The following is a 15112-nucleotide window of genomic DNA, read 5'->3' on the forward strand; positions in this document are numbered from 1 at the left end:
ATCTGACGTACTATGTCACCACTTCACAACTCCTCGCTGTTCCTCTTATGACTTGATTGAGGGCAACGTGAACGGAGGTTGTACAATTATGTCATGTATTGGTGAATATTTGCAGCACAGCTGTTTATTTTCAGCCTCAGGACATCAGTGTGGGCTGCTGTTGATTTATTTTCATCAGCAGAAGTTAAGCTCCGGCAGATTTAATTTAATTCCCAACGAATATGATACCAGATAACGTAACAGGGGTATCATCTAACATCACACTCATATCTTTAAAAACAAATTGTGGCACTTCAGCTAATATTTATTTCCTACACCAACCTTTGAGAACATTATGGAAACTACAGCGTTTTTTTTTTTCCACTCGACATTCAGTGGTGAAAGAAAACAGTTATTTCAGGTGGCAGCCCTCTGACTGCTTATCTGTTTAATACACAGACGACTCAGAGTATGCTCGCTGTCACATGTAAGTCAGGCAGATATTGATCAAAACAGTGATAAGCCACAACCATGCCATGTTAAAAATGGTCAAAACAGTAAAAAGAGCCCAGGTCTCTGTAATGTTTTGATGATTCATACTGTTAACTTTCATATATAGAGAAGAAAAGAATTTATTTAGTGAATCATGAATGTGTTTAACTGTTTCATGACTCCCAGAGGTTGTAATATATAGAAGTTGTTTGTTTTGTTGGTGTTTGTGTTGAAGTACAGATCTGTCTTTTTCCCAGTCTCAAGCCCCACCAGCGGAGCCTCTCGACGGCCGAGCCAGGACTTCCCAGGGTACATCTTAGCTATCTACAGCTCCAGACAGGTGATGGTGGAGCAGGTGGAGGCAACCGCCACCACGCTGGCTGACGCCATCATCCTCCTGACAGAAAACAAAGGCGAAAGACACGAGGTGAGAGCAACAGACAGAGCTGTAGTTGTGTTAAAACAATCTGTTATTGCTTCCTGACTCTTCAGTTCTGCATCTGCCCTCACATCACCCTGTTTCACACCTGCTCGCATACACGCTAACACACACAGTTTGTTCCTCTCTGAATACATTATATATGCTTGTGAAGCCGCAGAACGCTCGCAGCTCTGTAAGCCACTTTGAGATAACACTTTAGAGTTCCTCAGCAGAGTCCTGAATCCCATTCTGCTTTTACACACGAGAATACGTGCAGTGCACATTATCTCCCCTCCACTCACACAGCCAAGGAAGTAAATTATTCTGGCTCTCCTGAACAGCGCTCCATGAAAGTGGCTGGTATTTTAGAGGATGATGGAGCTTTTTAAACACTTGAGATCATCTTTGTCAAGTCTTTCAGCTCTCCAGGAATCCAGCCTCTGAGTAGATAGGCCGAGAGCTCAGGAAAACACGGCTGACACTACTCAAAGAGCAGTGTTTTAAAAGTATAGTTTTAAAGACATATTAATAAATAATATGAACTGTCCTCACTCATAACACAAGAGCTCCCTAGGTGTTATTTTTTATGGCAAAGACTTCCCTTTATCTGTGCTGTGTGGTTAACAGTCATGAAGCTAGAAATCTATCAGGCTCTGTGCAGATAGAAACCTCAATGGATCAGAGCAAGCCACAGCCACTAGATATGTTGTGTTAAAGAAAAAATGCTTTAACCATGTTGTGTTAGAAAAAATAACAGGCTCTGCATTATCAGCAGTATGTGCACATATGAGAAATGCACTTGGACTGCAAATTAGAGTATCAGACAAAAGATGCATAGGAAGTGAAAAATGTAGCACACAGATACCAAGCAATGCAGACGTGCTTCTACAGAACAGCTAGTTTGAATAGCTTTTCTCTTTGCATATTCTTCCTTTTAAAAAGGTAATTATTTGGGTTAAATTTGAACTTATGCAAACCACATCTAATTTTCTCTACTTTTACAAGGCACTGTACCTTTAAGATAAAGGATGCACATTGAGCAACTTGAGGTTTTATCATAGCCTCTGTCAGCACCAACGTATCCACATTTGTTAAGATATGCTAATGAGTTGAGCGAGGTTGATGGTTTAATATGTAGGATTTTTGCACTGAAAAGTCTACATTCATTAAAGAATGACTACTCCAATGTTCTTTATATGGGTGCAAAGATTACCATTGCAAAAATATGGGCAATGTGTTAGTGCTTCAAGCAGCAGAGGTGGGCAGAGCTGAGCAGCATGTCTCTACTTGTCAACTTTTGTTATTGTTTTAACTGATGTTTAGAGGCAGTGGACTTTTATATGCAAGTTATGTAGTCAAAGTAAAGGGTATAATGAAAGACAGAAGAATTTAAAGTTGGACTAACCTAAATGTGCTAAAAAAAGAAGGTAAATGTTACATGAGACCCTTTCATGCATACACTTGAAATTGATTATTCATACATAGTAGATGAAAACATAGTTGCACCAGATTTAGCAAGTCATTTATTAATCTGTAGTCCTACATAAAGCCATAAAAATCTCATGCAGCAAGGACAAACACCTGTCAAGAGCATAGCTGACAAGACAAAGTACATAAAATAAATTGTATCATTATAGAGAATAAGTTAGTCCTACTTAGTAAAATTATTTATTAAAAGTAAAAAAGTTAAAATATTCAGATGTATCTTAAATACATAGATTGGTTCCAGATGCTGAAGCCTTACACACTTGATAAATTAAAAACATAGATAATTCCTATTCAATGAGATATACGAAGGGCAAAGCATTATCATAAAGTAACCAGGATGCAATAGCAACAATATAAAAGTACAGGCAGGTTCGTTCATGTTGTCACACAACTTTTATTTTCATGAAAGGCAATCAAAGATGACAGTTTGCAACTGTTTGCTAACCTCTATTAGAGACCAGCAAGAAGAGGCACAACAAAAAAAATTAAAGGAGAGGAAAAGTGATCTTCAGTAGCGATAGCAGCAGAGCTACAAGACCAGCCAGCTCCCTTTCACTGTCACCATCTTTTCTGTGCCATTTTAAAAAGTCTCTAGATGTGAAAGCAGAGGGGGAAAGCAAAGCTAATACATTTTAAAGGCCATAAGCAGATATGTAAGAGTATAGAACAGCTGCTTCTAGTGTGCATTCAAGAGCCCTGCTGAGGCTCTTTACAACAACCCATCCTGTGTTCACATGTGCTATTCTGCAGTCCTTCACTGGTGGACAAGAGTCATGAGTTTGCATGAGTAATACACACATGTAGCCAGTGTTCTCTACCTGTACATAACTGCATGTGGCCTTTAATATGCCCTTTATTAACAACTATGTTACAGTGGCACAGCACATTAATAAATTATATACCGTGCATTCAGGAAATGTTCAGACCTCCTTCATTTTTTTCAATTTTGTTTTGTTGCAGCCTGATGCCACAGTTGACAAAATTTATTTATTTATTTTTTTTTTCCTAATAAAGCTGCACTAATCAGTTAATAGTAATAAATGAAGGAAAAATGAAAATTACATATCTGGGACTTAGTGCTTTTTTTCCATGATGAACTGAACTGTTACCGAGCTGTGACCCCAAAACCAAGTTACGAACCGAACCATGACCTCATTTAATTGTTGCATCCCTAATATTTACTGTTAACTGGGCAAGTTTGAGTGTTTTTGATTTCTGAAACTTTGTATTACTGCCAGTTTTGGTCAGGTCTCCACTGAAAAATAAATCTCTGATCTCGGTGGGATTAACCTGGTTAGATGGGGTTGTCAGTAGAATTTCAAACTTCAATATGATACTAGTAAACATGAAACAATATTAATATCTGTTTTGAAACTATGGCAGTAACAAAAAAGTCCTGGGCACCTGATATTGGGCTTATTCATGATTAGAGTTTTCATCACGTGTGTAGTTTTGACTGTGTGCAGTATTTTGCTCGCCATTTTTGACAGGCTCTTTTCATCACTAATGTTCTGTAAATAGCGAGAATGTATCACTTAAAAACTGGTGGTATAAAAGTGTCAGAAATGTGCGCATCCTTGTGCATGTGTCAACACAAACAGCTGATTATGTTCATAGAAATGGACAATCACAACAAGGACGATAAAATAACAAAACATACTTAACAAGAAGGAATTCTGCCTTAAGAAAAGAAACATGTCCATGTCATTATTAATAATCTCGGTGTCTGTAAATCGATTGAAGTTCAGCGGGAGCGCCCATGAATTTCAGGCTGTAAAGGTTGAGTGAGGCCTAAGGCAAAGGCAAAAGAGCAAATATCAACAGGCAACAAACAGTGCAGTTCACAGCAGTACAGAACAGAGCAGTGCAATTCAAGGCTTTAAAACACAGCTGTGTGATGATTCTCCCTCCTGATATATTCAATTAGGGGGGCGCCCCAAATCTTGGCAATGATTCTGCAGTTTCTTCAAGACATAGGCAAGAAATCATACAGTTTAACTAATTTACTTACAACGTAAGTAACAACTTCCAAACGTCTGACTATATGCTAGGCTTTAAGGGGAATTTTTCCCACCAGCTCAATAAAAAGTCTGCTAAGTCTGGATGAACTGATGTGTAAACGCACCAAACTTTGACAAACAAGTGGGCGAGATAATGATGTGGTTCAGGTAGTTTCAGGTCAGAGTTTCACTGTTTTTTACTCCTTACTGCTTGCCTCAGTTGCCGGTGTATTGTTTTCCACTATTTGTTTGTCATGTGGAGACATCCTGACAATAGTGATACTAATACAAAAAACTGCAGGAGCTTGCCGACACTGACAATCAACTGCTGTGAGATGCTTGTGTGAAGGGTCAGGTCCTGCGTATATGAGGTCCTTAATGCCCTGAAATATCTAGAAAATTGCAGAAGTTCATGTAGGGAGTGTACTCTGCAGTGAATGAATTAAAACAGACATATGAAGACTACATCAGATAAATTATTTACTCCAGCCTGATTTACAATTAAAAGTTTATAATGGCATAACCATAACCAGCAGCACATATATTAATCACAAACACAAATTTTTTAATATTTATGGTGACCATCTTTATTGGATACAAACCCAATTGCGAAAAGGTTGGGACATTGTGTAAATAGTGAATTAAAAAAGAATAATGATCTCTTTCAAGCTACATTCAGATTAATGCCGCATGTATACAAGATATTTATTGTCCAAACTGATCAACTTTATTGTTTTTTGGAAATATACACAAGTTTTGAATTTGATACCTTCACTGCAGTCCAAAAAGATGATACAGGGGCAAGAAAGTTGTTTAATAACTGGGTATAAGAGGAGCACTCCCTAAAGACTTGGTCATTTAAAGGCCTGAGGTTCTTCACTTTGTGAAAGTCAAATAGTCCAACAGTATACAAACAACATTCCTCAACATGCTATTGCAAGTAATTTTAAGATTTCATCACCTTCAGTCCACAATATCATTAAAAGATTCAGAGAATCTAGAGAAATCTTTGCACATAAGCCCTAAAACCAGCATTGAATGCTCATGACCTTCAATCCCTCAGACAGTTTTAAAAACTGACATCATTCCCTGCTAGGTATTTCAACGTGGGCTTGGGGACATATTAGAAAACCATTCTCAGTTCACACTGTATGCTGCTGCATCTACAAAGACTCAACCATGCCAAGCAAACTCCATCAAAACAGTCTGGCAGCAGACTACATATTTCAGATGCCCCCCCTTCCAGGCTGCTATGGTGAGATGCCCCATCTGTCAGAAGAGAAATTCATGCTAAAACATTCTAAATAAAATCCAATTAAAACCTAATTGCAAAAATACCCCAACCCTAATTAAAAATGTTTGATATAGCAGAGTAAACAGCCTGCTAACAGGAAAAAACTTGTCCTTCATGAAAATACTCCAATGCAGTTAACGGAGCTGAGGCTAAAGCTATGTTAGCTATGTAAGCACCATAGCTAAATCTCAAGCTAACAAAGCTACATAAACTACAGGTAATGTAGCTACATAATTAACACAGCTAAAGCTAAAGCAAATAAAGCTATGTTAGAATACGCTCTGTTTGCTACAGTTAGAACCATTTTAGAAGCTGTTATGTAACCTGTGGCACGATTTGGCTTATTAGCTTTGGCTAAAGCTGTTGTGGCTACGTTGTCTTACATTTTGCACAAAAAAGTAACTGAGTAGCTAGCAAAGCTATATTAGCTTGAGCTAAAGCTTACAAAGCTGAATGTGAGCCATTCATGTATTCACTTCTAAAATGGGTCTATACATAAATCAAGGACGGACCACTGACCTTTGCTCTCCTTTATTAAATATTATTAGTCTGTAATGTTTGCAATGTGGTTATTTCATTAATGAAACAGGTAGACTTTTTTTATGAATAAATTAACTGAAACAAAACTTCTGAAATGTTGTAAGAATAAAGCTGCCAAACTTAAAGCAGCATCTTCAACACAATTATAACTTAGTTCTGATATTCAAGTTATCCTTTTGCCAAGTTTAAAATACTGATGATTGAACTCTGACATTCATGCATTTTTGCTTGTTTTTGTTTTGTGCTTTCAGGGCCGAGAAGGCATGACGTGCTACTACCTGACCCACGGCTGGGCCGGGCTAATCGTAGTGGTGGAGAACCGCCACCCTAAATACTACCTCCACGTCTCCTGTGACTGCACTGACAGCTTTAACGTGGTGTCCACACGGGGAAGCCTCAAGACCATCGATAGTGTGCCGCCTTTGCACAGGTACTGATACCTTAATCTCTCTCTGTCCTCCTCACATACAGCTGAAGCCTCATGTTACTTTAAAGGCTATAACATAAATTGATAAGACGTGAAGATATTAAAAGTTCTGGGTCCCAACTGTGCAGGTGAAGCAAGCATCCAATTAAGAAGATTATATCTGCACACCTATACGCACTCACTGTATATAACCAGTTACCCCAGAGGATTAGCTTTCTATATTTCTTAATAATCTACCCCACGTACGTTAGTCTCAGCACAATTATAGCTGCCTTTGTCTTTGTCAGTCCCCATTTTTCTCTTCCCATTAAAGCAAATCTGTTAAAGACCTGAAAATACTGCAGCCTCTTACACACCTCAGCACAGCAGCTGTCCATGACTGAGTATGTTGTTCTGGATTTTTCCCCTTTAAACATCTCTGTATGATCTTGTCCATGGAACTAATATGTGAATTTATGATCTTATCACATCAATGTTATGTGCAGCATTATGGGAAAAGTCTCCAGCATCAGAAACCTTTAGTATAATTTTCTTTTTTAAAAGAACACTTGTCCTTCCCTCAGAAGACATCTCAGTGCTGCAACATCACAGTCTTATTTTCTAGTGTTCCTGATCACTATTATACAATCAGGTCTTAGGTAAAAGGATTTAACAGCTAATCAAATGCTTAACACTCTAGAAGTGTGATTTTTTTTCTCTCAGTTCCTGATTCCCTGTCACCATGTTGCTTAATCTTGTTCCAAAATAACTTGAATTAGAAACAAAGCTACAATAAAAGAGCTGATTAATCACATTTCTTCTGCAAAATCCAAGCTTTTATGATGCTGACTAAGAGGCATTTCCAAATCAGGGCAACACTTAACTTTGCAAGGATCATTTACGGGTCAACAGGGGTGTTTGTTTTTGTTTTTGTTTTTGTTTTTGAATTTGATGGCAGCAAAACATTTCACAAAAGTAGGGACAGGGCCATGTTTACCACTCTGTGGCTTCTACTAGAAACAGTCTGTCAATGCCTGGGAAGTGAGGAGAACAGTTTCTGGAGTCTTTAGAGAGGAATGTTGTCCCATTCTTGTCTGATTTTGGCTTTTAGCTGCTTGACAGTCCTCAGTCTTCTTTGCTGGTTCAGCATTGTCTTGCTGAAATATGCAAGGCCTTCCCGAAAAGAAACATGTCTGGATGGGTGCATATGTTGCTCTAAATCCTCTATATCCCTTCAGCATTGATAGTGCCTTTCCAGATGTGTAAGCTGCACATGCCAAAGGCACTAATGCAACCATCAGAGATGTAGGCTTTGAACTGTGTGCTGATAAGTAGCTGGATGGTCCCTCTCCACTTTAGTCTTTCATGGTTCCCCCCAAAAAATTCAAATTTTGATTCAACTGACCACAGAACAGTTTTCCATTTTGTGTCAGCCCAAAGAAGATGGCAGCGTTTCTGGATCGTGTTCACATATGGCTTCTTCTTTGCATGACACAGCTTTTGCTTTCATTTGATGGCAGATGGAACTGTATTGGCAGACTATGAATTCTCTAAGTGTTCCTGAGCCCATACAGTGATTTCCAGTACAGAATTATGCCTGTTTTAAGGGCCTGAAAGTCATGAGTATTCAATATTGCCCTTAGCCTTGTCCCTTGCACATTGAGATTTCTCCAAAATCTCAGGATCTTTTGATAATTTTATGGACTGTGGATGCTGGGAAATTCAAAGTATTTTCAGTTTTACATTGTGGAACAATTTTCTGAAATGTCCACAATTTTTGACACTGTTTTTTCACAGATTAGTGAACTCAGCTCATCTTTACATCAGAGACTCTACCTCTTTAAAACACTTCTTTTATACCCAGTTAGTGTACTAACTAGTTGCTGATTAACCTTATTAGCTTCAAAATGCTCCTATTCAAGCTATCCCCTTGACTTTACTATGCATGCAAACATACAGTTCTATTTCCTGTTACATCTGTTTTAAATTGCTTTTATTGAAGGAAATTGACAAAAAAAAATGTATTTTATAAAAATAGAAAGGATTTGTGCTCCCTCTTGGTGCACAGGCCTTGGTGCTTGTTGGCCAAGCAGTTAGTTTGCATGCCTCATATTCAGATCCTGCAGTCCTCAAAGCAGGCAGCCTGGGTTCCACTCTCACCCTGGCTTTATTTCCTGTAATCATTCCCCTGCCTATTCCCCTGATTTTCCATTCTATCTACTGGTTCATCAATAAAGAAAAATGTGGTATTTTCACTTTAAAGTTAAGGGAAGGACTAAAAATCAAATTATTTGTGCTTTGAAAGGCCTGCTTTTTCAATAAAGACATATAATGAAGCTTTTTAATACATTCTGTCACTACACCATATGCAAATCACAACCAAGAAAAGAGCATATTTCCTCTCTGCTTGTTCAGATCTTCCTTAAATGAAAATAAAAAGGTCTAAAACTTTCTCTACTCCACTGATGTGTTCGTTCACTCTCTGTCTCCCCCTGCAGGCAGGTACTGGTGGTGCTTTCCCAGCTGGAAGGAAACGCCGGCTTCTCCATCACCCACCGCCTGGCTCACCGCAAAGCAGCCCAGGCCTCACTGGGAGACTGGACCCCCACCAAGGCCACACACAGCCCCCAGCTCACACCGGACATTGACGGCCTGCACAGACCCCGGCCACTATGACCACCGCCCACTTCCTCACATGCAGACTCTAGTCCAATAAAGTGTCAGACCACTGGAAAACGAGGCGAGGGAGTGTGTGGATGATACACACCTGAATGTAAAGCACTATGGAGAATTCCTGTGCTGTAATGCTCAATAAATGCTAAAGCTTTCATCCGACCTTGCAAGATCTCTCCCTTGCCAAGTGGATGTGCCATGTCTGGATGAAATGAGGGAAGCAGGAGGAACGTTTTTCACCCAGCTTAGACTACTTAAAGTTTCGGATGTTTTTTTGGTACGAGCGCTGTACGTGGAACAGATGTCATCCCCTGCTTTAAAACAGGGTGGAGTGCCGTAACTACTGAGCCATTTTTCTGGCCCATTATCATCGAGCCAATCACCTGCGAGGATCAGACATTTAACCCTATAATATCCACAAATACAGCTTACAAAGCAGGAGACTTGAGGGGGAAGTATCTCGGTACTTAAATGAGCCAATTTCAAATGTCTTTTTTTTTTTTTTATTACAAACACATGTCAGTCTTACTTGTTTATACATCACCCTTGTTGCAGTCTTTTCCATATTTGTGTTTTTGAGGTCATAGAAAAGCCATCATTCATATTTTACTGTGCACTATCAGTCTTTTGTCTCCACTGCAGTGATGTCCAGCCCCTCCTTTAGCTCAGGACCAAACCCAGGATGTGTAAAGTTAGCTGGAGTCATGCTAATCTGGAAGCTAATGTTACCCAGACAGCTGTTGTAGCATCTTTTTGCTTTTTGCTGCGGTGTTGTCATTCAGAAAAACAGGCACATAATAGAATTCCCACCTGCACGCTTTGATTCACTAACAATCATTTTTTCTTTCCCCACTATGTTGCTCTTAAATTCATTTTCACTCAGCCTCAGTTTGGAGTCTAAACGCTCCAGGCGAGGCATTACTTGACCAGGTTCGTGGTTTTCCCCCTCAGGCACAGTGTGCTGAATTTACTCACATTTTGGTTTATTGTCACCCATAAAGCCACACATGGAGAGCAACTTCTCCACCTCTAGATGTTATAAAGAATGAGTTAATGCTGCTTGTTGCACTCTTGTTTTGGTACTTGAAGGTCAGTGAGTATTCGTGTGTTCCTTACATTTTAAACAGTTGTCGGTTTACACTTTGAGGGTTGCTTTTTGAACACTCACTTTGCCATGAGGGAGCTCTTAAGATGAGCTGCTGGAGGTCAGGGACTGTTTTTTTCTTTTTTTTTGTTTGCTCGGGTGCAGCGCCAGCGTCTGCTTCACCCTCCCATAAGGATACACCGACAGCACATTAGCGCTATCTTCTTGTAATAACAAATTAGTGTTTAGTCAGGCTGCTTGCACGCATATCAGGAGAAAGAAGGGACCCATGAGACATGTTGTGACACCAAAAGGAGTTTGGTTGTGTAGTTTTATCAGCAGCATTGTTTCATCAGTGCTCTTGACGAAGATCCTGTTTTCTTCTCCTGTGTCAAAGAAAGCCATCTTTTATCAATCTATCAGTCCAAACATGCATGTTTTATGAAAGAGAAGGGAATGTGGTACTGTTGAAGCAAGACAGAGAGAGAGAGAATTGTCATGAAAGAGCATATGTCTCACTTCTATGTGGAGAAAAACTTGAAAGCTAACAAACTAAACCCCTGCAGCACTCACATTGTGACTCATGCCTGGTAGAAATAAATGATTTTTTTTTTTTTTTTTACTTACTTCCAATGAGGTGATTCAGTTCAGGACTTAACCTTGAGGTCAACAAGTGCTGGAACATGCATTATCTCATGAGTATTGTCCCTTTTGTTAGCTGTTTGTTTGCAGTCTTACGCACTCATCAAACCTACTATAGCAGTTTCTATTAAAAATGTACATACAGTATGTTTTCCAAAGAGACATAAATGTTTAGTAACCACTTTCAGATATCCTTTGTGTGCGTGTTCACAGCTGAGCTGCTGTCGACCTAATTTATTTGTGTAAGTGAATTGCAGGTCTGTTTAGTCTGATGCATATTGTCAAATACTGAATGACAGATACAGGAATGTGATATTTTGTGGATTATGTCTGACAAGAAACCTGCACTGAAACACCTGCAATGACAAGGCACCTCAGAATTCAGTGTCACTGCTGGATCACTTTACATTTACATGAGATTTTTCTGTTTTTATACTTCATTTGTGTCCGTTTTGGCTCTCGCTGGTGTCCTATGAACCTTCTCCTCTTCTGTGAAGTTGTGTTGGTGACTCTTCTGTGCGTCTTGGGCGCCCCCTGCTGTTTTGAAGAGGCTGCAGCCAGGTGGAAAAAAAAAAAAAAAACAGCTGGTCATGGAGCGATCAGTGAACCCACAGCGCCTTTTCTCTCCTTCTTCTGTGTCTGGTTTCTGTTTCTTGTAAATTGTACAGATGGCAAACTTAAGCCACATGAACTCTAATAATGGAAAAAAATAATAAACTGACCATTTTAAAAATTGTAAAAAGAAATGAAAGTATGAAAGCAGAAACAAAAAAAAGAAACCCTAATGCTGATAAAATGGAACTCTGATGAATGTGATATATATTTTATTGATCTTTTCTCTGGGGGAATATATGTGTATAAAAATATGTATGTTTTCAATCTCAGGTTCCAATGGACCAAATAAATTTTTTTAAATTAAGAATCAAAATTTGTCATTTTTACTATCTAAATGTCACAATTAATGTACTAGTACTACCACCTGGTGATTATATGCGTCTGTAAAGTATGACAGTGAAAGTACAGTGTTGTGACAGGAAGACATGAGGGGGGATATCTGCGGCCGTGTGAAAACTCATACGCAAGAGATGAACATGAGAAAATTTTGAGATATTGTGTTCACAAGCAAGAATAGTACATGACCTTGCCCTTTGAACTATGACTTTAACAAATGAATTAGATTATCTTTGAGTCAGGATGAACTTTTTTTGCAAAGATTGAAGAAAATCCCTCAAAGATTTCTATGCACTACACTTGAGGACAAAATTATTATCCCCCATGACAATTTCAGTTTTTCTAAAATATTTCCCAAGTGCTGTAAAACAGAGTGGAGAGTTTCTAACACAGTTTTTCCAAACATCCTAGTTTTATTTTGGATGCTGAAATGATTTTACTTTGCACACAGAAATGAAAATATTCCACAAAAACTACCAGGCTTAAAATTATTAACCTCCCTGGCACTAAAGTCAATAGTGTCTCCTTTTTTTTCTGGATATTAGCCTGCAGTTGTTTGTTGTAGCTTTCCAGGAGCGATGTATGTTTTGATGCTGACTGCTTCAGGTTTTCTTTCAAAATCTCCACATATCCTCCTTTCTTCATGGTTCCTTCCACCTTGACAAGGTTTCCAGTTCCAGATGCACTGAAGTATCCCCACAGCATAATCATCCCATCACCACGTTTCACTGTGGGGACAGGGTTCTTTGGATGACACGCCCCTCCCTTCTTTCTCCAAACATCACCAACATCTCAGTGGCTGAAGAGCTCTTGTTTAGTTTCATAAGGTTACCAAAGGATGTGCTTCCAGTATTCATAACCCTTCTCCAAGTTGTCCTTAGCATACTTCAGTCTGGCTTGAAGGTGTCTCTTCTGCTAAAGGGGATTTTTTCTTGGTCTGTAACCTTCCAGTCCATTCCTGTGCAGCGCTCTAGTGATGGTCTTCTTCACAATTCCTGACTTGGCTAAGTCATTCACAAGTCTTGGCAGTTATTCTGGGGTTTTTAGACACATCTCACACTAGTTTTCTTTCCAGGGTCTTTGAAATCTGTCTCTTCCTTCCTCTGCCAGGCTTGTTCTGGACTGTGTGGCTCTCATTGAATTTCTTGATTTTACTTCTCACTACAGTTCTTGACACTTGAAAACGCTATGATAACTTTGTGTATCCTCCTGCTTTGTGAGCATCAACAATTCTTTTTTCTCAAGTCTAAACTGATTTCTTTTGGTTTTGGCATGGTGCCTTCTCAAGTGACAGCCTAAACCCTTTCTGAGGCTTTTATACTGTGTGTAAACTGAGAAATAACCCACGGTTTTAACTTGATTTTACAAGCTTTGAGCATTGCAAAGTTAAGGCATGTCATTGACAAACAGTGCTTTTTGTTATTGCTCAACTCAAAGGTCAGTTCTAAAGGGGGCTAATAATTTTGACCCTGGAAGTTTTTGGTTTTAGTGAAATAATGATTCTGTGTGCAAAGTAAAATCATTTCAGTATCCAAAATAAAACTAGGATGTTTGGAAAAGCTGTGTTCAAAACTCTCCACAGCACTTGGGATTATTTGAGAAAACTGAAATTGTCATCAGAAGGCTAATGATTTTGTCCTCAAGTGTAGATGTACATTAGGCCTAAGCCTTAGCTGTTTACCTTCACCTCTTTGGTTTTCAGCATCAGCAAGTAATCAAACAGTTGTTTGAGTTGAGTTTCATATTGGGCTACATACTTTTGTTAAATACAAATTCTACTTCTATCATTTACTTAAAGAAATTCTTAATTTGTATCGACATCTTCAGTAGATTTAAACCTTTACTAAGAGTTGCATTGAAAAAGAAAACCTATGAATATGCATTTCATTTCTTCCTTTTTTTACTTTGACTAGAGCTCTGCGTGGGACCCTTTTCATAATCCCACTCCCGCTGACCATTACTGCCCACTCCTGCAGCACGTTTGTCCAGTCCCACAGATTCTGACATCCATGTTAAGTATTCAGAACAACAGTGTATCTATGAAGGAATGCTAATTTTACTGTGATCATTTAAGCACCACCTTGACAAAGTTTCCTCCCTTAATGAAGGAAAACTTTAAGAAAACAACCCCCTCACTCACATCCTCGTCATGCAGAACTGTGCCACACATGGATAAAAACAGCAGCTGGGGGTCTCAGACTGATTTAACTCCTGGTTAAGGCTAAGTAATAGCAATGTCAAAGTAATATTTACTGACCTTATTTACACATCATAAAAACACATTACACATCACATAAAGTCATACAGAGGTGGAATTGTTTCCTGATCTCTGGAAAGTTCATGCATTATAAAAACTTCAGGGCACTTTCATGGGCTCTCACAGACAGTGGACTCATCTTCACTCTTTCAACACTCTGCTGTTACCATCCTCATTAGATATTTAATTCAATAAGGCCAATTTACACAGAAAGGGCTGTTTTTTTCCCCAAATAACTTCACAATGGCTCAGCGTCTCTGTGCGCCAGTATGTTTGCCATGACTGGCCTACAACACAATAATGACTTGTTCTCTTGTTTAATAAGAGCACGGAGAAGTGCTTTGGAGAGAGCTTACTTCTATCAGGGATCATGGAGCAGGTGTATCATCCCATCCAGGCATGCCAAATAAATTTTCTTTATTCAGCAAAGTCCAGTTGTTTTTCAGCTTTCTCTTTCAGTTATAAAGAGAAACCAGACCCATGTGTGCAGTGTAGTTTCTGTCTTTTAGCATGCGTGTTTGAGAGTGAAGGCCGTCTACTCTTTGGCATGGTAGCGGAGCGTATGTGTTACACACGGGGAAGTGACATGATGGGGCTCGGGGACAATTTTCAAAAATCTGTACAGAATGTTTTTGGCACCGGTTTCGAAGCAGTACATGCAAAAAGTCTTCTGAGAGGTGTCAAGGAGAGTTGGAGAACGGTGTGGCGTGCGAATCAAGGCAGACAGAAAGACAGACACGCTGCTAATCACATTAGTGCGATGATGCAGTGATCTCAGCTCTTGGATGCTTTGGCTGTGTACTAGCTCCCTCACAGCAACAGAGATCTTGATAGGCTTCAACTCAATTTGTTTAAATTTGTCAAATAACTCCAGTAAATATGTAT

The 15112-nt window shown here is 39.2% G+C and overlaps 1 protein-coding gene across 2 annotated transcripts in view; it reads left to right on the forward strand.

Annotated features, from left to right (window-relative positions):
• The window catches only part of capn15 (calpain 15), an 81597-nt gene extending 69956 nt beyond the window's left edge, over positions 1–11641 (forward strand). For both annotated transcript variants that reach the window (XM_041815389.1, XM_041815388.1), the window contains exons 10-12: positions 729–898; positions 6466–6644; positions 9119–11641. In XM_041815389.1, the coding sequence (XP_041671323.1) occupies positions 729–898; positions 6466–6644; positions 9119–9296 (527 nt within the window). In that variant the 3' untranslated portion in view covers positions 9297–11641. The remainder of the gene's footprint in view (positions 1–728; positions 899–6465; positions 6645–9118) is intronic.
• Positions 11642–15112: the final 3471 nt, after the last annotated feature.

Source organism: Cheilinus undulatus, linkage group 20, assembly GCF_018320785.1.
Source record: "Cheilinus undulatus linkage group 20, ASM1832078v1, whole genome shotgun sequence".
In the NCBI taxonomy this organism is placed as follows: Eukaryota; Metazoa; Chordata; class Actinopteri; order Labriformes; family Labridae; genus Cheilinus; species Cheilinus undulatus.